The 23,698-nt window shown below is 41.8% G+C and overlaps 2 protein-coding genes across 5 annotated transcripts in view; one reads left to right on the forward strand and one right to left on the reverse strand.

Moving 5' to 3' along the window:
- The window catches only part of NHERF4 (NHERF family PDZ scaffold protein 4), a 564,596-nt gene extending 557,196 nt beyond the window's left edge, over positions 1–7,400 (forward strand). The window contains exon 9 of the mRNA XM_063941742.1: positions 6,777–7,400. Within this exon, the coding sequence (XP_063797812.1) occupies positions 6,777–6,845 (69 nt within the window). The 3' untranslated portion in view covers positions 6,846–7,400. The remainder of the gene's footprint in view (positions 1–6,776) is intronic.
- A 7,614-nt stretch (positions 7,401–15,014) lies between these two features.
- DRC12 (dynein regulatory complex subunit 12 homolog) overlaps positions 15,015–23,698 on the reverse strand; it is a 252,044-nt gene continuing 243,360 nt past the window's right edge. For all 4 annotated transcript variants that reach the window (XM_063942907.1, XM_063942909.1, XM_063942908.1 and 1 more), the window contains one exon: positions 15,015–15,197. In XM_063942907.1, the coding sequence (XP_063798977.1) occupies positions 15,069–15,197 (129 nt within the window). In that variant the 3' untranslated portion in view covers positions 15,015–15,068. The remainder of the gene's footprint in view (positions 15,198–23,698) is intronic.

The raw sequence follows: 23,698 nt of genomic DNA on the forward strand, positions 1-23,698 counted from the left end.
GCATGCTGTCTGTCGTAATGTGTAAAAAGGGGGACGCTGTCTGCCGTAATGTGTAAAAAGGGGACGCTGTCTGCCGTAATGTGTAAAAGGGGCTCTACCTGGTGTAGTGGTGCTACTGTGCAGCGTAATTTGAATAATGGAGACTACTGTGCACCGTAGTATGAATTGGTATTATTTTGTGGCCACGCCCCTTCCCAATGAAGCCATGCCCCTATATCTTTTTTGTGCGCGCCTACGGCACGCACTGCCCCTGTCTTTCATGGGTAGGGCGCCAATGCAGTTTCTTGCACACAGCGCTAAAATGCCTAGTTATGGCACTGATAAAACATATATAAATGCATAGCATGGAATAAACCACGCTACCATAGGACCTGTCCCACTTGTATGCCACACATATAGTCCACAGCCACGAAAGTAATATATTAGATAAAAAAGTCAATGAAAGTCCCAAAATGTTCCAAAGGAAAAGCAAGGTGGATACTTAACACTTGACTGTGTTGTTCAGCTATAGCCATAGAACTAGCGCTGTGCTACTACCTCCCCAGCCGCCAAAAGGTTGATGCTCACCACTGGTTCCTTGAGGTCTCAGTGAGACCAGCTGTCAGCATACAGGGTCCATTGCGGTTTGTGGGAGCGGCGGTATTCAATTCAGTTCACGGGGAGGGAGGGCGCAGCTCTCGGCTGAAGGTCCACGGCAATTGCAGCTGATGCCGTGCAGACTGTGGTAGTGTGCTGGTATGAGTCCAAAGGGAAGTGCAGGCAGTGTGTATTATCCTTAACGCGTTTCTCCGTTAAAACAAGACCACGGTTTCATCAGAAGATGATGCAGTGAAATAGAGAGCTCTATTTAAGCTCCTGAGTGACCAGTCGTTAGGGCAGTGTAATTTCTTATTCACAGGTGCTTATTCACAGGTGAATCAATCAGATAATGAGCAAGAATTCTATATCATTAATAAACCAGATTAGAACACTGATAACCAGTGTTTCAGTGAATTATATTGGCGCACACACACACACACACACACACACACACACACACACACACACACACACATATATATATATATATATATATATATATATATATATATGTATGTATGTACACAACAGTGACCATAAGCAAAATGCTAACAAAAATACACTTGTATCAAATGTAAACATATAAAAATATATATACACATATGTAAACAAATATATTGAAAAAAGCTGTAAGGAGAGACATAGGAGTATTCACATTTTCATTAATTCAATTGTTTAAACTACTAAGCTCAGTATAACCATCTTCAATACACTGAGGTACTGGTGGCCTAGACGGCTAGTCCCTTGTGTCAAGTAGTGGGAGGACTGGTGTTCGAATCTCGCTTCAGACTAATATGATTTTAATGTTGATATAGATATTTTTTTATTTATTTTCTTATGTTTAGAGTTATATTATTAATTGTTAATGAGATTACTGTTTTTTTATGTTTTAAAAAACAACAATTTTTTTTGAGGTAATTGAAAAGTGAAAACCTGACTAGATACAGTCACATTATCCAGATTCAAAAGATCACCACCAGACAGGGTATAAACTGACACAACTTAAGTGAGTCAATATAAGCGGGTTTCCTCTTGAACAGCCCAGTCAAATTAAGTCACCCAATTAGACAGTTACTAAGGTATAATAGAGCCATAGAATAGATCTCATATGGACAGAGATAGTAATATTACTTGGGCGATATTTTTAAGCCCCATGATCTATGGTAATTCCTACATAGAAATAGAACATATGAAAAATGTACATAAGACAAACAATAATTGATATATATTATATATATTGATGAAAATTTAATTATTTACTTCTAAGAACTTTATAATATAGAAACCCTATGGAAGAAAGTGTAAATATAGAACTTTATAATATATAAACCCTATGGAAGAAAGTGTAAATACATACAGGAAGGAAGTGTGCCCAAATAACAGACATATCCATATTTCCACAGGCAGATAGAATTAAATAATTAACCTACATACTATAGAGAATAGCACACCTTTTCAGCGTAATGCCGAAGCAATTGGTTGATATGACAGAATGTCATGCTACAGATACACAAGAGAGAACTGTGAAACTAGATATTATTCATCTCAATACAATCATTGAGACCATTTGGAAACAGAGTGCCTAGAGAAAATACCCAATAAGCCTCACGTTTACATAAAAGGTTAAATCGATCGCCACCTCTTGTGGTCTCTTTGATATGTTCCACTCCTTGTATGCTGAGGAAATTAATGTTGTTTTTATGTTTCCAATTAACATGTCGGACCAGACTGTCTGCTCCTACCCCTAAGAATATTGTTTTTATGTTTCAAAAATCTGGTGTGGAGCATCCTAGTTGTCCGCCCTACAAATGCAAGTGATTACATAAATCACATATGTGGTGCGGCAATTAATATGTTCCATTATGTCAAAAAATAAACCCAAGGAGTGAGATTCAATTTGGCTGGTTTTATCAACCATAAATTTGCAAGTAGTGCATCTAGGTTTGATACACTTAAAATTAACATTTTTTTCTTTGGGTTTCTTGAAGCGAGGTGGTTTTTCTGATCGAAGGATTAGCATCAGATTTGAAATAACTAGGAGCTAGTAAATTCTGTAGATTAGTAGCTTTTTTAAATGTAATACATGGAGTGTCAGCTAGCTCCCTTGAAAGAATATTATCTGTTTTGAGAATAGGATAATTCTTTTGAATGATGTTTTTAAGTTCTTTCGAGAAGGAATTGTATTTAGTCACAAATCTAGGTTGATTATCCATATTAGTCTCTACTACACCTTTCTCTTGTTTGAAGATGGCTTTGGCAAAAGAGGAGAGAATTGATGTCATTTTGATGACTGGAGAACAAAGTTTCCATGTCATAGCTGCAGATTTTAACAACCGGCACCCAGAAAGACCTCCAATTTCACATAACACTGTCAGGTACCTAATTTCCAAATTCAGAGAAACGGGGACTGTGGCTGACAAGTCACAGAGTGGTCGTCCAAAAAGTGCTACTGACGAGACAACCTCAACAATGGTTTTGGCATCCTTCATGAAGAACCACAATGCAGCACATGACGTTCATTCTCCAGACATCAAAATTACCTCTATTCTCTCCTCTTTTGACAAAGCCATCTTCAATTACCTGCAACAAAAAAGTGTTGTAACTTTTGAAGCATATCTGCTATTTCAAAACTGTTTGCAGCAATAAATGTTTCAGCAAATTCTGATGTTGTATGACATGTTACACCATCCCCTTTCCATTTGAAAAAACTGACTTAGATTTAAGACGGCCGATTTCAAGATGGCACCCATGTTCACAACATACCCTAAAAGATATCTCACCTAACCCATAAAGTTATTGTGGCCAGTGCTCACGGTCCCTGCCTCTTGCCCCGGAGTTTACCTTACAGCTGTTTTGTGAGTCTGGTGTCGGTATTGCTCCAGTAAAGACTTGTGTATTGCCATGTCATGCCATCTCTTGGTGATCCAGCATCATCTACAGTACACCACCTGTCTGGAATTCTGCTGACTGGCAGCAGCAATCAGAAATTAAGAATCATATGAATGTATTAAAAAAAATAATAATTAAAAAAATAGGTGCCCACATCTGCGGTGTGTTACAAGTGAAGTGAGCGATAATGCGATACCTTCACTACTCCTTCAGGACCCCAATGTCATTGTGCATGTGCGAGCGAGCAGAGAGTGCTGGTGAGGCAGTGCCGTAACTAGGCAGTTTATCGCTATGTGCAAGACACTGCATTGCGCCACCCCCCATGTAAGATAGGGGCAGTACGCGTCGCAGGCGCATGAAAGATATATAGGGGTGTGGCTTCATGGGGAAGGGGCGTGGCCACAAAATAATACCAATTTATAATACGGTGCACAGTAGTCTCCATTATTTTAATTACGCTGCACAGTAGCACCACTACACCAGGTAGAGCCCCTTTTTACACATTACGGCAGACAGCATCCCCCTTTTTACACATTACGACAGACAGCGTCCCCCTTTTTACACATTATGGCAGACAGCGCCCCCCTTTTAACACATTCCGGCAGACAGTCCCCCTTTTTACTCATTACAGCAGGCAGCGTCCCCTTTTTACACATTACGGCACACAGTCCCCCTTTTTAGACATTACAGCAGGCAGCGTCGCCCTTTTTACACATTACGGCAGACAGCGTCCCCATTTTGACACATTACGTCAGACAGCGTCCCCTTATTTCACATTACGGCAGACAGCGTCCCCCTTATTACACATTACGGCAGACAGCGTCCCCCTTTTTACACATAACGGCAGACACCATCCCCCTTTTTACACTTTACGGCAGACAGCGGCTCCCTTTTTACACATTATGGCAGCCAGTCCCCCTTTTTACACATTGTGGCAGACAGAATAGAGAGAGAGAGAAAGAGAGAAAGAGAGAGAGAGAGACATACCATCTCTCCCCGCTGGCAGTCAGGCTCCTCGTGCAGGCAGATCCATTCCCAGGCAGTGGAGAAGGAGGAGGAGGGAGGGGGACTGGAGCCGCAGCAGCGCTATGTAATTGGTGGTGGCGCCGATGCAGCAGCCTCCTCTCCTTCCGCATTGGCTGCCCGCCGCTGTGAATGTTGGGATGCGGGAACCACATCCCAGCATTCACAGCAGCACCGGGCAGCCGATACGGAAGAGGGGACTGTTGCAGCGACGCTACTACCAATTACATAGCGCTGCTGCGGCTCCAGTCCCCCTCCCCCCTCCTCCTTCGCTGCCTCCGGCGCTGCTGCTCTCCTCCAGCGCAGTGCACGGCACAGAACAGGCGGCTTGTAATGAGTCAATTTGACTCATTACAAGCCGCTGGCCGTGCGCCCTTAGGGCACTGATCTGTGTGCTAGGCACACAGGTAGTTACGGCGCTGTGGTGAGGTATCCATCTCCTACTAAATTCTGCAGACAGCAGCTAACACCTGAAAAATGTCGTTACCTACTGGTGCCAATGGATTCTTCCACACCTCTGTACATAAATCCTGGGGATACTTAATATTTATAGGTACCTGGTGAATTGGGTGCTTTGAGGGAATATCCTGCATATATTAGTTTATAAATAGGCTAGAAACGTTTGGGGTCCTACATACAATCCCGATTTAAACACAATTTTCTCTTTTGGCGGAAACACAGTGGAGATATGCAAAAGCTACTGCCAAGCTGTTTTACTTAATAGGGTATTCGAGTGGACTCATGCAAAGTATACGAAACTGTGGGTTTCTTTAGAAGAACAGTGCTTCTCCAATTACATAGAGCTTATCCCCTGGTTACCTTCCCGCCCAAAGGTGTATCACCCTACAGTGTCTCCAACCCTGGGTCTTTGGAAGAAGCGTCGTATTCTGCCCCACATCTCCTCTATTGCCTCCCCCTTACTTCCTTTCTTTCTAATCCCGGATATCCCCCAGGTCTAATTAGCTTCTCTTTTAAGACATGTCGGAGGCTGGGTCAGCTGGTGTGTCTGGATGGGGTGCGTTAATTTCCTGATGTCCAAAATTCCTGGAATCTTTCACACTTGGAATTCTGGAAATATCTCCAACGATGCCATTTTATAACCTCCTCTTTTAAATTGTCGGAATTTAGGAGGACCTTAACTCCATTTGAACGTTTGTGTCGACCCTCAACCCCCATCACATGATTTCAGGACTCTATGGAATCATTACAGAGAATGCCTTTCATTTACAACAGCTTGAGCTACAGGGGAGATTCAAGACTGGGATTTCGTAATACTCAAGCTAGTTCGCTTTGTTTGTCAATTTTAGAAAAATATATACAAGATTATTTATAGATGGTACAGGGTGCCTGTCCGATTGCATAGGATGTATTCCAATGTCTCTGATAGGTGCTGGAGATGTCACTCGGCCGCAGGTAGTTTCTTACACATTTGGTGGGACTGCCACCAAATTACTTACTTAATTACTTACTTCTTCTAAATGTATTTAAATGCTCAGAAACTATTTTAAAACGGGACATACCTAAGGACACATGCTTTTGGCTATTAAACATTACCTCTGCTTTTGTTAAGACCTATTAAACACTCCCTTCTGAGACATCTTAATAATGCGGCGAAAGCCATTATACCTGTTTGTTGGAGATCATCTACAGCTCCTTCAATTAAGAATTGGTTTAGGAAAATTAATTATTATATGGAAATGAAAGATTTTATTTCCTTCTCCTCCGTTGTCACCTCATGCTTTATTGCCACCTGGCAACCCTGTTTGGGGTTAAAATAATCTCCACTACTGTATATCTATCCTTCTTGAGACAGCCATAATCAGCCTTAGATAATCTGCTGTCCACCACAGTTACCCACGTCTTTATGACCTTAAACATAGGTGATTCTCTTACTGCCCACTCTGATTTTTGGTATCTACTCTACCTCCACTTCCACCTAGTTCTCCCCTTTTCTCAGTCTCTCTTCTCTTCTTTGCTTCTTCTCACGCCTCCCCTCTTCTCTCTGCTGTTTTTGATTTAACAGATTTTTATTGTATTGATGACAACAATTAATCCTCCGATTGTTAACTTGCTTGTCTTCTTTTTGACATTGTTTATTGTATATGTTTACATTGTAATCCGACTTGATTAACGTTTAACTTTTCATTGTATCATTTTGCACAAACGCGATCACAAAAATCAATAAAAACAGTTTGAATAATAATAGGCTAGTAAAAATTAAACACAAGTGAAAGAGTATAGTGTGAAACAGGCTGGTCATGTGCTATTTATTTTTGATCACACAGGTAGAAGAATCTTTGTCACAACCGGAGACAGAAAAAGGTAACACGGTGGTACAGAGCAGCGAGGAATAAGATGAGAATTTTGACAAATCCGGTTTGGCAGTGACCAGAATCATTTTTATGGAGAAGACTCCAAATCTCCTGCCCCAATTTCTGCATTGATTGTCAAATTATTGAAAATTTTTGTACAGTTGGAATTTACACTTTATATAATATATATATATATATATATAGATATATATAGATATATATGTATATATATATATGTGTGTGTGTGTGTGTATATCTAGCATTGCTAGACTTACAAAATACCCAGAACATGAAATCCAAACACTTTATGTACTATCCCCATAGAAATATTTACAGCATACAGTACATGTACAGCATATAATAAATTAATTACCTGTATGCGTGCTTCTTGTAAATTATACATTTTAAACACATATTAGCAGCATATTACTCTGCCCCCATTAATTGCTACTAATCTGTATAAGCACAATACTACACTACCTGCAATTGTCACTCTACGTATGTGGTACCTACAGTGCCTTGCTAAAGTATTCACCCCCCTTTGCATTTATCATGTTTTGTTGCCTCACAACCTGGAATTAAAATGGATTGTTTGAAGGTTTTGCATCATTTCATTCACAGAACATGCCTACAACTTTGAAGATGTTTTTTTAATTTTTTTATTGTGACGCAAACAACAAATAGGACAAAATAACAGAAAACGTCAGCATGCATAACTATTCACCCCCCTAAAGTGAATACTTTGTAGAGCCACCTTTTGTGGCAATTACAGCTGCAAGTCACTTTAGATAAATCTCTATGAGTTTCCCACATCTTGCCACTGGGATTTTTGCCCATTCCTCAAGGCAAAACTGCTCCAGCTCATTCATGTTGGATGGCTTCCGCTTGTGAACAGCAATCTTCAAGTCTGACCACATATTTTCAATTGGATTGAGATCTGGGCTTTGACAAGGCCAGTGGTTCCCAAAAGTGGTCCTCAAGGCACCCCAACGGTCCTGGTTTTAAATGTATTCATGCTTGGCTACAGGTGACTTAAGTAGCACCTTAGTCAATTTGATTTAACCATCTCTGCTGAGCCATGGATATATCTAAAACCTGGACTGTTGGTGTGCCTTGAGGACCGCATTTGGGAACCTCTGGACTAGGCCATTCCAACACATTTAAATGTTTCCCCTTAAACCACTTGAGTGTTGCTTTAGCAGTATGCTTTGGGTCACTGTCCTGCTGGAAGGTGAACCTCTGTCCCAATCTCAAATCACAGGCAGACTGAAACCGGTTTTGCTCAAGAATATCCCTGTATTTAGCACGATCCATCTTTCCCTCAACTCAAAACAGTTTCCCAGTCCCTGCTGCTGAAAAACATCTCCACAGCATGATGATGCCACCACCATGTTTCACTGTGGGGATGGTGTTCTTGGGGTGATGGGATGTGTTGGGTTTGCGCCAGACATAGCGTTTTCCTTGGTGGCCAAAAAGTTTAATTTTAGTTTCATCTGACCAGAACACCTTCCTCCATACATTTGGGGAGTCATCCACATGCCTTTTGGCAACTCAAAAATGTGCCATCTTATTTTTCATACTAAGTAATGGCTTTTTTCTTGCCACTCTTCCATAAAACCCAGCTCTATGGAGTGTATGGCTTATTGTGGTCACATGCGCATATACACCAGTCTCTGCTGTGGTACTCTGCAGCTCCTTCAGGTTAACCTTTGGTCTCTGTGCTGCCTCTCTGATTAATGCCCTCCTTACCCGGTCTGTGAGTTTTGGTGGCCGGCCCTCTCTTGGCAGGTTTGTTGTGGTACCATGTTCTTTCCATTTGAAGATGATGGATTTGATGGTGCTCCGGGGAATCATCAAAGAATTGGATATTTTTTTATAACCCAACACTGACTTGTACTTCTCAACAACTTTGTTCCTGACTTGTTTGGAGAGCTCTCAGTCTTCATGGTGTGATGCCTCTTGCTTAGTGGTGTTGCTGCCTCTGGGGCCTTTCAGAAAAGGTGTGTTTATACTGACAGATCATGTGACACTTAGATTGCACTCAGGTGGATGTCATTTCACTAATTATGTGACTTCTGAAGGTAATTGGTTGCACCAGAACTTTTGAGGGGCTTCATAGCAAAGGGGGTGAATACATATGTACATGCCAATTTTCAGATTTTTATTTCTAAAAAATATTTTTTATATACATTTTTCTCATTTCACTTCACCAACTTAGAATATTTTGTACAGATTCATCACATAAAATTCAGATAATTTTTTTTTTTTAAATTACAGGTTGTAATGTAATAAAATAGATAAAAAGCCAAGGGGGGTGAATACTTTAGCAAGGCACTGTATATTACAGGCTGCTTATGGTCCGACATTGCAGGGCTGATGTAAAATGGGGATGCGGTCAATTTACCTATAATCAAAATCCCGACAACCATTGACAGACGGTCAAAATCCCGACATGGTCAAAATACCGACATTTAAAGTATTGACAAGGACAAAATACCAACATTTAAAATGTTGATAGGTCAAAAAGTCATGACTTTTTCATGATTTTTTAATTGAAACCGACTTGTTCATACTTTACCATTACAGTGAACCTGGAGGGGGAATATAATTGTGTGCCGAGCGCAGCGAGGCACCCATACCTGAAGTATGGCGAGCAGACGCGGTACACTTATACAGTGTCCGGGTCAACCTATGTTGACATACACACCAAAAAATGTAAAAACTTGTGTCAACTTTTTGACCTGTCGACATTTTAAATGTTGGTATTTTGACCTTGCCGGTATTTTAAATGTCGGTATTTTGACCTTGTCAGTATTTTGACCTTGTCGGGATTTTGACTGTCTGTCAGTTGTTGTCAGATTTTGACCGTCAGGATTTTTATTGTAGGTATTTCATACTGATCCCCCAAAATGGGTACTGCAGAAGTTCACACAGTGTATTTTGTGGGAATTTTCACTGTGCATGCCCAGAAGGATGGGCACCCGTATATGCACCCATGCAGGTTTGCATGATTCTGCCACATATTTCTGTCTATTGCCTGGAGGGGCAGAACCTAGTTATTCTAATGTAGACCAAGTACAGGAAGGGCGAGCTTGCACAACTGCGAACACACGTAGACTCTGAAAAAGTTGCGTGTACAACTGGGAACTGGGAAAGCTGGATTATTTGCAGTGCTAAGGGACAGGTACCAAAAACGAATACTCAGGACGACAATAATTAGCACTAGCTAACCGCTTGTGCTCCAAAGAGAGGTCCTTGACTTCAGTATCCCAATAGTACAGATGATGTGTAACCACACCCCCACTTCACGATAGGACATTGCTGCATCACCTACAGTAGCCACACCCCCTGCCAGTCTGGGTTCAGCCTGATCATCTCTCCTTGCAGTTTGCTTATTGCTCCCCTTACATCAATTGGTGCTTTCTTCATCATTCAGGCATGTTTTTATTTTCTCGTACACATAAGCAGGGGGTTGTTTCTGCTGGATTATAGAGGTTTTCTGTAGCATTATTGCTGCTTAATATAAAATGCATTTTGTTTCATATAAAAGAAAAGTTTACAACATGGGTACAAGTTGTGCCTCATGCAGGGTCGTTTTAACAGAGGAGGGGGCCCATGTGCAGAATCCGGATGGGCCCCCTAATTGTCACAGTGAGTGTGGGCTACTCAAAGACAAGATGGTGATGCTGGAATTATGTAATAGTAAACTGGGGAATTGCTCATATAGTAAGTGGGCTCAGTTTCCAGATATATGTAAGTCAAACTGTTGTATCTTTGTCATCTAATTTTTCACCTGTCTTACCTGAAAAATCCCAAATGTAAAGGCTGAATAATTAATATGCCACTATTGACAGTGTCTTATCTTCACATAAACAAGAAAACATTTACGCTTAGATTCCTTGATCACCTTAAACCATTACTGTATATTCACTTCTACATTGCCCCATCCTCTTCGTGAAGAATGTCAACATCTCATATCAAGGAAACAGACAATGGATGTCACATATTGGAAAACTGTATTACTTACCTTAGTGCTATGCACACTTCTTTGAGGAAACAGCTCTTCATGCTTCTCCATTCTGGCAGCAAGTATATATCTATAATGGGTGTGCGCTGTTGTACACCCTGTACCCAGGAGAGATTCACTCATATCTGTATGGCGGATCACACCTATTCTTGCTCCAACAGCACAGCCATCTTTCTAGGAATGTTTGTGCCAGAGTTTTTGCACTCTTCTGCGCACACGCCATATTTTTTAGTACATTGAAGGAAAGGTAATGCGTTTTGACATCTATAGTTGACACTTCAAGGTGCAAGAAGTCACTGTACATGTGGTTGGGATGGGCCCTTTGCTGCAGAAACCCAATGGATTTTCATTAGTAAAGAAAACATGTATGCTAGTTCTACTAGCCCCAGAAAGCAATAACACTCATGAGCTGTCAATGTATGCTGTCACTTGTCGTGTCCCAACCAGTTTCAGTATATTTTTATATTTGTGCTAATCAGCTTTGGGCTGGTATTCTCTAGGTGTGGAGGGCCTCTTTCTCTTGAGGAACAAGACCAATAGTTTCATTTTTATTTTCTCCTTGTGACAGAGTCTACTTAAATGGCATGTGGCCTTTTTTTCTTCCACTTTTGAAACTGCCCAGTGGCGTATCAATAATGAGTGCGGGGCAGTGGTGTGGCCTCCCTGGACCCGGCCCCCACTTCTTCTACACTTAACTCTCCGGTGTACCATGTCGACAGCAGCAGCTCTGCACAAATCACCATTTTCCCTGTGTGTGCGCATGTGCAGTAGGAAAATCGCACATGCTCAGTAGACTCTGGTAGAGCGTCAAAGTCTACTAGTGCTCATTAATATGAACATGCTACCAGTTAGATAGGAGGGGGCCAAACAGAGATTGTACATGGGCCCTCTCCTCTCTTAGTATGCCTTTATAACTGCTGCTTGATAAATGGGAAACTTTATATACCAGAAAGACTCTAAGCGCAAATGAAGTCCTTGTGGTTTGAATGCAAGCTATTTAACAAAACTGTTTGCTTTTAGTAAACTGCTTGCTTTACTCAAACTTAAATCAATGTATTTTCCTTATGCCCGGTTTAACTTAGTATCAAATTTGGAACATCTATACAAATCTTAAACTTGTGAGTTTGACTCTGCATTGTGTAAGCCATTGACATTGTATATTGTTATCAAGATTTTTAAAAGATTTTATTGAATAATCCGGTGCCTAATATTGTTATATATGTGATTTTGATATATTAGTAGTTTATCCCATTTACAATATATTTGTATAATTTTATAAAAAATTTTCCCCAAATTTATAGTCTAGCTCTTTCAGACTATATTTTCTATTTTATGTCTAAATTTAATTAAAAATGATGATACTGGCTGTCTAGCTTTCTGTGTATATTTGCAGTTTAAGATTAAAGTTAAAATTATTTTGCCAGTACCATAAACTTACCTGGATTTAATGGGACAATATTATAATTAGTACAAAATGTAACCATTGATGTATATTACTTCCTGTGTATATTTGCATAATAAGATGAAAATTTAAATATTTTTCCAGCACCATTAACTTATCTGTACTTAATGAAACAATGTTATAATTAGTAAAATTTGTGACCATTTATATATTTGATGAATTGTGTAGGGTGGGGAGCTATGCCTTTAATTTACATATTAAACTTGCCATGTAAAGTTTAAGTGCTCACCGATGTTTTTTTCAGAATTGTTATTGGTAAAGGTTGCATCCCACCCTCTTCTCTATAAGTAAGCTTTTACTTGATGTAATGTGTTTCACTAAATTTAAGAATGGTGTTAGATTATGAAAGTAGAAAGCACAAGAGCGTGTGCAATTTCCATTCTGCTTTTATTTGCCAATACAGGTTAAGTATCCCTTATCCAAAAAGTATTTTGGATATCGGATTTTTCCGTATTTTGGAATAATTGCATACCATAATGAGACATCATGGCGATGGGACCCAGATCTAAGCACAGAATGCATTTATGTTTCATATACACCTTATACACACAGCCTGAAAGTAATTTTAGCCAATATTTTTTATAAATTTGTGTATTGAACAAAGTTTGTTTACACTGTGCCATCAGAAAACAAAGATTTCACTATCTCACTCTCACTCAAAAAATTCTGTATTTCAGAATATTTGGATATGGGATACTCAACCTGTAGGACTACCCACAGCAAATTAATCTCCAGTTATTCTATGAGAATGCTGGTCCAAATGGATATGTTGTGATGAAAAGATGAAACCAGAACTTTAATATCCATCATTTAGCTCAGAGGTTCCCAAACTCGGTCCTCAAAGCACCCTAATGGTCCAGGTGTTAAGGATATCCATACTTGGCCACAGGTGACTTAATTAGTACCTCATTCAATTTGATTTAACCATCAGAGCCATGGAAATCTTTAAAATGTATAATGTTAGGGTGCCTTAAGGACGGAGTTTGGGAACCACTGATTTGGGGCATACTCTGCCGAAATGTCTGTTAGTTTCAGGACTTTAAGGGACTTCTCCCAGCATCCTGGGATAGAAGACAACCTTTCAGCATCTCATTCACATCTGACCTGTAGAAGGGGCCTTGATGATGCATTTCATAGTGAATTACATCATTGTAGCCTCAACTTCTGCATCAAATCTTGGCTTTTTGCAACAAGGGTGTGAGACTGTGATTCATACTATCATGCCCCCCAGTTTCCTCTGGTACCTTTCTCTACAGGATCCCCCAGAGGATATTCCCACAAAGTCAGGAACTTCAGTTGAGGGCAAACTTAGTTTCAAGTTGTTGTTTTTTTTCTATTAATAAAATACTTGATTTAACCTCATCAGGTGGACGTGATTGGGCATCAGGCATCTTTATTACATGATTACTTAAGTGTGTCTGAAAGTTTGTATTACATTGTTTGAAACATACAAAGAAATGTAATTCGCATTCATAAAGGTTGATTCTATGAAAAGTACCTGTCACCTGGTTTTCACCTCTGAAGATGTACAGTATATTACAGGATTCTTTTTGCAGGTAAAAAACTTCTGTACAGCCCTTTGCTATATAGCCACATAAATAAGCTGTTAAACACCCCTTTAATAATTTTTTAAAGAGTAGAATTGAAAGAAATTTAAATGAGAAATTAGTGGCCCTGATAAAATGGCCCTTGTAAAAGTTATGAAATTGGCCTCATGTTGCATGTAGTTGGGACCATGTACATGCCTTTATTCCACTGATGTGAAGTTGTCTTGCCTATTGCCTTAGACCAGTGGTTCTCAAACTCGGTTACTGATTTTTAAGTAGGATCACCGTGAAGCCATACCTACACTTGTATTCCATCTTGTTGGAATAAGAAGGTGCATTTTGCTAGAAACCATGGGGGTCATTCCGACCCGATCGCATGCTGCAGTTTTTCGCAGACGTGTGATCGGGTCCGAATTGCGCATGTGCTGTGACCGCAATGCGAAGGCGCGCCGCTGCCTGGCGACGGGGGACGCCGGTCAGCAAAGAAACTAACAAAGATCGGGATCGCAGCGCCAATCGCAAGGTGACTGAAAGCAGGAAGGTATTCCTGGGTGGCAACTGACCGTTTTTTAGGAGTGTCGATGAAAATGTAGGCGTGTCCAGGCGTTTGCAGCGTGGGTGTCTGGCGTCAATTCCGGGGCCTGACAGGCTGAAGTGATCACAGTGGCTAAGTTCAGAGCTACTCAGAAACTGCACAAAACTTTTTGGCACAGCTTCCCTGCACATGCCTTCGCACACTTGCTAAGCTAAAATACACTCCCCCATAGGCAGCGCCTATCTGATCGCACGGGCTGCAAAAAACTGCAGCGTGCGATGAACTCGTAATGACCCCCCATGAACTGGACACATCTTGCACTTCCAGGAAGCTCTGTCTGGGTAGCAAAAAAATTAGCTTTTTTCCGGAATGCATTTTATGCATGTGAATAGAAGCAACCTGTGTCCAATGAATTATAAGCCCTTATTTGTTTGTATAAATATCAAGTTAATCAAGCAGCCATTTTGTTTAAACTGTGTTGCATGGCTAGACTTAAAAATAGCTATCTACAATTACTGGTAATATTAAGTGCTAATTGCTTTTGGTACTCAAATAAGCAACATATTGCAAAAATCACCACCAAAACACCCATTTTATGCATCCTGAATAATACACATACTTAGGAACATCCCACATTCAGTAACATTTCACTTTTTAATTTCGCCATTAAAAAAAACATGTTCTACATGTAGTTTTAGATGTCTAAGGGATTTAGTCCACAATCTTGTAGCATCTGTTTATGTTGCTGATGAATGGCCTGAGCTTCATTTGTCCATTGTTGTTCAGCCACACTGAGCTTAGAAAGTATCTGATCGAGGCAAGACTAGAGAAACAAGAATCAGTGGGAGAGTCAGAAAGTACAGCACAAATAAAATTGTTTCTCTGCAAGTTAAATGCATAATTAAAGTGCAACATCGGAACGAAATTACCAACTCCACATCCAGAGCTGGCCCTAACCAATATGATGCCCTAGGCAGGTTTTTGGCTGGTGCCCCCTAGCACTGCCACTAGTTCCACCTCTGACCCTGCACCCCTTTCCCATCACCTCTCACCCATAGCAGTCCTCATTTTGGTGCTCCTACCCCCTATATTTTAAATAGGAACAGTGTGCACCATTCGGTAGCATAGCCATTACTGAAAAGACCAAAAAGGGATGTGTTCTTGCTGGGAAGGGCATGGCCACACAATAGTACCCCCAATTCAAATTAGGCCACATAGTGGTGCAACTTTATTCACATTTTATCATGCGATAGTGTCCCTTATCCACAGTAGTACCACTTTACCTTATATAAGTTACTTCCCACAGTAGTGCCCCTTATTCACATTGCATCACACTGAATTGCTCCTTATTCACATTACCCCACACCATATTGCTCTTTATTCACATTATACCACAAAGTAGTGCCCTTTCTGTACGTTACGCCACACAATAGAGCACCTTATACACATAATACTACACATTAGTAATGCATTTATACACATAATACTACACAGTAATGCCCCTTACACATGTGACACTCATTATTAATGTCCTTATAAACATAATGCTCCTTACACATTATGCCAACCTTTATTAATCCCCTTATACACATAATCTCCCATACACATGTCACACATTTTTACTGCCCTTATACACATAATGTCCCTTACACATATGCCACACATTAATGCATTTATACAAATGACACACATAATGCCCCTTACACATATGCCGAACACTATTGCACAACCAACCCACCCGCACACAGCCGCTAATTCTGTCACCTCTGCCTCTGCTTAGATACAGATGTGTCCTCATACATCTTGCCTCAATACGCCATGCAGCAGGAGCCTTTTTTGCTGAAAAGTTGGGCGCCTGATTTTCAGGAATACACTGTAACATAGCATTTCGTATGCAGATACAGCCACAGTCACACACAGAATATAGGCATGCTGCAAATCATTTTAATCAACACAATCTGCTTGTGCCCCAAGGCATTCCAAATGCACTAGGCATTTGCATTGTTTGCCTATGCCTAGGGCCGGCTCTGTCCACATCCTTATTTTGTGTTTGAGTACCCTGAAATAAATACTTATACAGTATTCCTGTAATATCCAATTTGGAAAATCTTTCAGTTGGAGTTTATATTTTCCACAACTACTGTGTACCCCTAATATTTTCCAAACTGAATGAAAATTAGCTTAAGTCTTTGGTATATGCAGCAAGCCTTCCAGCCTGTCTATTGGTTCTCTTGCTAAGTTCATACTGGCACAGACTAATTTGGGAAGGGTCTGTTATCCTCATAGCTAAATCAAACAGAATTACCATTGCTTCTTAACCCTCTCACAATCCTTTCATTTCTTACAGCCCAAATACATTTCTGCACCCACTTTAACTACGCTTTTGACTCATTTCATACTAACTCTACACCCATTGAGCCTACACTGCTTTTCTCACCTGCATTTCTGCAATTCATCTGCTCTGATTCCCTTACAGTCTCCTCTCCTACTTCCACTTTCCCTCAACCTATTTACCTACTTAACACTATGTCAAGGCTTTCTTATACTCCCCACATCACTCAGTGTCTACCTATTAATGTATCTTTATCCTTCCACCCTAGTCTCCTACACCTCCTCCTCTGTCTCCCCTCCATCCCTCTGTTTCCTTCCCCCTCCTTTCCTGTTACCCCACTTTCATTCACCTCTGCCCCATGGTCCTGCTACCCCACAACTCAGCCTTGCTCCCTCTCTCCCTTCCCTTTCACCTCCCCACACCCCCATCCACATCACACTGACCTTCCTCCCTGCCCACCTCCTGCAGTTTCCCCTCCTAGCTCCGGCACCCGTACCATCACTACTCTCTCATCATCCCTGCCCTCAAAGTTAATCTCACCTCATCGCTACAGCAACCCTTATAATCTCATTCACATCTCTCCCACAAACTCATACCCCCTATCCTGTGCCCTCTGGAATGCCAGATCTGTTTGTAATAAACTGGTCCCCACTCATGACCTTTTCATTTACAACTCCCTACACCTACTAGCCATTACTGAAACTTGGATTACGCCCTCTGACACTACTTCTCCTGCTGCTCTCTCTGCTGGGGCCTCACATTCACACACACACCCCAACCTGGGGGTCGCCATGGGGGTGGTGTTGGGGTCCTTTTACCTTCTAGTTACTCCTACCAACTCATACCACCAGAACCATCCCTTACATTCTCTACATTTGAGGTCCATGCCATACGCCTCTTCTAACCAGTCCATCTTAGAGTAGCTGTCATTTACCGCCCCCCTGGCACTGCTTCCAAATTCATTGACAACTTTGCTTCCTGGCTTCCTCACTTCCTCTCTTCTGACATTCCCTCCATTATCCTAGGCAATTTAAACATCCCTATTGACATCCCCACACAATCTCCTGCCTCTAAACTCCTTAACCTCACCTCTTCACTTGGTCTCTCCCAGTGGACCTCCTCACCCTCCCATGTGAATGAGAGCTCACTGGATCTGGTCTTCACTCACCGCTGTGATATTTCTGATTTCTCCAATTCCCCATTTCCCCTCTCTGACCACCACCTGCTCTCCTTTAACCTATCTCTCTCGACTTCCCCATCTCTACCTCCTAAGGCTACCATCACTAAGCGTAACATTGAAGCTATTGACACCACATTCCTTTCCTCCCTGTTTGACTCACTTCTCTCTCCTATTCTCTCTCTCTCGTGCCCTGAACAAGCCACTTCCACATACAATGCATCCCTTACTTCTGCTCTTGACTCTGTTGCTCCACCAACCACTATGCAGCCTTGCAAATTAACACCTCAACCCTGGCACACGAAATGCACCAGATATCTGCAAAAATGCTCACGTACTGCTGAGCGACACTGGAGGAAATCACGCTCTAAGGCAGACTTCCTCCATTTCAAACTTATGCTCTCATCCTTCAGTGCTGCCCTTTCTCTTGCTAAACAGTCATACTTCAAGAACCTCATCTCCTCCCAGTCTTCCAACCCCCGGAGCCTCTTTGCCACTCTCAACTCACTCCTCTGCCCACCTCCACCTTGTCTCCCTTCCTCACTCTCTGCTCTTGACTTTGCCACTTACTTCACATCCAAAATTGACATACGTCAGGACATCACATCACACCAGACCATCAGTAACCAGCCTTCTCCCATCCCTTACCAACCCTCCCCATCCCTCGCACCTACTCTGACATCTTTCTCCCATGCATCTGGAGAGGAAGTCATGGCCCTCATTCATTCCTGTCCCCTCACCACCTCCCCACTTGACCCTATCCCCTCCCGCCTCCTCCGCTACCTCTGTCCTTCTGCTTGTTCCCATCTTTCCCACCTTCTCAATCTCTCCCTCTCATCAGGCACGGTCCCCTCTGCCTTCAAGCATGCACTCATCTCTCCTTATCTTAAAAACCTACCCTTGATCCTAACACTCTCTCTAACTACCGACCCATCTCCTCCCTTTTGCCTCCAAACTCCTTGAGCGTATTGTCTACAACCACCTTACTTCCTTTCTTTCCTCACACTCACTGCTTGACCCATTCCAGTCTGGCTTCCGTCCTCTCCACTCCACTGAAACTGCCCTTACAAAAGTTTGCAATGACCTCCATGCTGCTAAATCTAAGGGACACTACTCTATACTTAGAAAACCAGCAATTTGAAACTCTGTCATATACCACAAGCGCTAAGATCAATTATCACCATAACGTCCCTTTAAGACTGAGTGATGAATCCTTTCCTCTCAGACGTCTCTCCCATTCAGGTAAACAACATAGGATTCCCAAATGTCGATGTCATAAAAAAGAAGAAGTAGACAACCAATGTGTAGTACGTAATATCACAACCTATTATTGTACGTATGCTGTCTTTAGATGGATGAAATTAATTCAGAGCGTACCCCACTCACACTAAAAGTGGAAGTATGAAACGTATCAAAGTTTCTTTTATGGTGGTGCCCTTTATTCATTCATATCGCAGCCAATGTATTGAAGATAGAGTCACACTTAAAACTCTAGGTTAATTATGATGATTCTCTGTGTACCCCAACACTCACGCTCTATAGGTGGGCTGTAAGCATGTAAAGGTATCTTTCTCTCCTTTAGGGATAGTCCAAAGAAAATGCGTACTAAAACTCACAGTATGGGGAGCTGTATGACTCCTATCAAGGTATCTTTCAATTTTCGTATGTAGATAACCACTGGAAACTTCTAGTGTAGTCTCCCGGCGTAAGTCATAAAGAAATGGAAATAAACCAATGTGTGACAACACCGCATGTGTCAAACACTTAAAGTATGCTACAATTTTCTTCCTAGTTAGATATTCACAGGTTTCAGACACACTTCAGTAGGTATAAGCTGATGCGTACCCAAACACTCACACTTTAAAGGTGGGTGATAACCACATAAAGGTATCTTTTGTTTTTCCCAGAGTGATAGATGGTAGTTATTGTTGCGTACCCCAACTCACAGTTTAGTATGTCTGGAAGACTCCTATCAAGGTATCTTTAAGCTTCAAATGGCCAATGTCGCTTGTGTATTCGAGTCATGCATTTTTCCGTTCACCCCAAAAAAATTAAACAAATGCTCTTACCACAATGAGTAAAAGAAAGGGGTGACAGATTTTATTTAACAATACATACTATAAAAATACATGCCAGAGCAATCCTGCACGGTAGTGCACAAGGTAAAGACCAAATGTATAAAACTGGCAAGGAGAGATGACCGACTCTTGCAGAAAAAAGTCTTTCCTTAAAAATTAAACAACAAAAATATGAATTAAAAAAACGGATAAAAACAGCTACTTACACTCCTGTTAATCGACGCGCTTCAGCCCACATCTGGGCCTTTATCAATAAAGGCCCAGATGTGGGCTGAAACGCGTCGATTAACATGTATTTTTATAGTATGTATTGTTAAATAAAATCTGTCACCCCTTTCTTTTACTCATTGTGGTAAGAGCATTTGTTTAATTTTTTTGGGGTGAACGGAAAAATGCATGACTCGAATACACAAGCGACATTGGCCATTTGAAGCTTAAAGATACCTTGATAGGAGTCTTCCAGACATACTAAACTGTGAGTTGGGGTACGCAACAATAACTACCATCTATCACTCTGGGAAAAACAAAAGATACCTTTATGTGGTTATCACCCACCTTTAAAGTGTGAGTGTTTGGGTACGCATCAGGTGGTGAGGGGACAGGAATGAATGAGGGCCATGACTTCCTCTCCAGATGCATGGGAGAAAGATGTCAGAGTAGGTGCGAGGGATGGGGAGGGTTGGTAAGGGATGGGAGAAGGCTGGTTACTGATGGTCTGGTGTGATGTGATGTCCTGACGTATGTCAATTTTGGATGTGAAGTAAGTGGCAAAGTCAAGAGCAGAGAGTGAGGAAGGGAGACAAGGTGGAGGTGGGCAGAGGAGTGAGTTGAGAGTGGCAAAGAGGCTCCGGGGGTTGGAAGACTGGGAGGAGATGAGGTTCTTGAACTATGACTGTTTAGCAAGAGAAAGGGCAGCACTGAAGGATGAGAGCATAAGTTTGAAATGGAGGAAGTCTGCCTTAGAGCGTGATTTCCTCCAGTGTCGCTCAGCAGTACGTGAGCATTTTTGCAGATATCTGGTGCAGAGTTTTAAGTGCGACTCTATCTTCAATACATTGGCTGCGATATGAATGAATAAAGGGCACCACCATAAAAGAAACCTTGATACGTTTCATACTTCCACTTTTAGTGTGAGTGGGGTACGCTCTGAATTAATTTCATCCATCTAAAGACACCATACGTACAATAATAGGTTGTGATATTACGTACTACACATTGGTTGTCTACTTCTTCTTTTTTATGACATCGACATTTGGGAATCCTATGTTGTCTACCTGAATGGGAGAGACGTCTGAGAGGAAAGGATTCATCACTCAGTCTTAAAGGGACGTTATGGTGATAATTGATCTTAGCGCTTGTGGTATATGACAGAGTTTCAAATTGCTGGTTTTCTATTTCTTGATTTAAATGTGGTGACATTTACTCTGAAATCTGTTACACCTGAGCAGCTTAGCGCCAGTTAGGACCACCCCGACACACTCTGTTTCCATACTACTCTATACTTATTCTACTTGATCTCTTTGCTGCTTTTGACACTGTGGACCATCCTCTCCTACTGCAAATCCTTAACTCCATTGGTCTGCGTGACACTGCCCTCTCTTGGCTGTCTTTCTACCTCTCTGACTGTTCATTCTCTGTCTCCTCTCATGACTTCCCCTCCCCCTCACTTCCACTAACTGTAGGGGTACCCCAAGGTTCTGTCCTTGGTCGTCTTCTCTTCTCTCTCTATGCGTCCTCACTAGGTAAGCGCATTAGTTCTTTTGGTTCCAATATCATCTCTATGCTGATGACACCCAAATCTATCTTACCTCTCCAGACCTCTCCCCTGCTCTCCTCACTCGTATCTCCAACTGTCTCTCTGCTACCTCTTACTGGATGTCACAGCGCTTTCTTAAACTCTTAAACTTAACATGTCTAAGACCGAGCTGATCATCTTCCCTCCCGCATAACCTCACCTCCTACAATCTCATTATCTATTGATGGCACTACTATCTCTTCTAGCCCCCAAGTGCGCTGTCTTGGAGTAATCCTTGAGTCCTCCCTCTCCTTCGAACCACACATTCAGCACCTCTCACAAACCTGCCGTTTTCATCTAAAAAATATTTCCAGTATCAGACCCTTTCTAACCCAGGATGCTACTAAGACTCTTATCCACTCACTGGTCATCTCCAGACTGGACTACTGTAATCTCCTCCTGACTGGCATTCCTGACAAATACCTCTCTCCACTCCAATCTATCCTCAATGCTGCTGCCCGGCCCATCTTCCTCACCAAACGCACTACGTCCACCTCTCCTCTCTTACTAGACCTTCACTGGCTCACCTTTCCTTTCAGAATCCATTTCCAGCTTCTCACACTCGCTTACAAAGCCCTCACCCACTCCTCTCCCATCTACATCTCTGACCTTATCTCCCTTTACACTCCCACCCATCCTCTTCGCTCTGCTAATGCACGCCGACTCTCCTACCTATGGATTACTTCCTCCCACTCCTAACTCCAAGATTTTTCACGTGCTGCACCACTTATCTGGAATTCCCTCCCTCTCCCCATCAGATTCTCCACCTCTCTACACAACTTCAAACGGGCTCTCGAGACCCACTTCTTTACCAAACCCAGCCAAATCTCATCCAAACCCTCTGTTCTACGCCCACTATGTACCCCATCTGGGTCACCCCTCTCGGTCTACCCCTCCCCTTTAGAATGTAAGCTCTCACGAGCAGGGCCCTCTTCCCTCATGTGCTTATCCTTTCTTACTTTAATAATCTTCAAGTGCACCAAATCCAGCAGTCTTCTGCCACCTGATACTTATTCCAGTGTCATCTGCTGATGTTACTATGTTTATTTACCCTGTACTTGTCCTATACTGTCATCAACTGTAAGTTGCTGCTTTCCTTTTTGATTATTTGTTTATGTACTTTGTAATTGGGCGCTGCGGAACCCTTGTGGTGCCATATAAATAAAGGATAATAATAATAATAATAAGGATAATAATCTCAGACCTACACCCCTTAGCAGAGGTGTATATAGAATATATGGTGGTGTGTGTGTGTGTGTGTGTGTGTGTGTGTGTGTGTGTGTGGGGGGGGGGGGTGGGTTGCGGACTGCACACCCTAATTCTAAACTTCTAAACATAATAAGGTGCTACCATGACAAGATTTATAGTGCCATGGAGAAAAAAAGGGAAAAATAGGATTTTAATACCTACCGGTAAATCCTTTTCTCTTAGTCCGTAGAGGATGCTGGGGACTCCAAAAGGACCATGGGGTATAGACGGGATCCGCAGGAGACATGGGCACTTTAAGACTTTGAATGGGTGTGAACTGGCTCCTCCCTCTATGCCCCTCCTCCAGACTCCAGTTATAGAACTGTGCCCAGGGAGACGGACATTTCGAGGAAAGAATTTATTGTTTAAACACGTTGAGCGTCATACCAGCTCACACCTCAAATATGCCGCAGAACGTGGCATTCAATAGAACACCAGCCGACGGCATGAAAAATAAACAGCAATATGCTGACCGAAAATGTAACACACCTGTGTGTAAACACAACTAATAATAGCATACCGCATGTCATTGCATGAATAACGTCAGCAACAGACTGACTGAAAAGAAACACAACATGAGTGTAACAATAACCAATAACTGCAGATACAGTACGCACTGGTACGGTCACCCAGCATCCTCTACGGACTAAGAGAAAAGGATTTAGCGGTAGGTATTAAAATCCTATTTTCTCAT

Source organism: Pseudophryne corroboree, chromosome 10 (genome assembly GCF_028390025.1).
Source record: "Pseudophryne corroboree isolate aPseCor3 chromosome 10, aPseCor3.hap2, whole genome shotgun sequence".
NCBI classification, from domain to species: Eukaryota; Metazoa; Chordata; class Amphibia; order Anura; family Myobatrachidae; genus Pseudophryne; species Pseudophryne corroboree.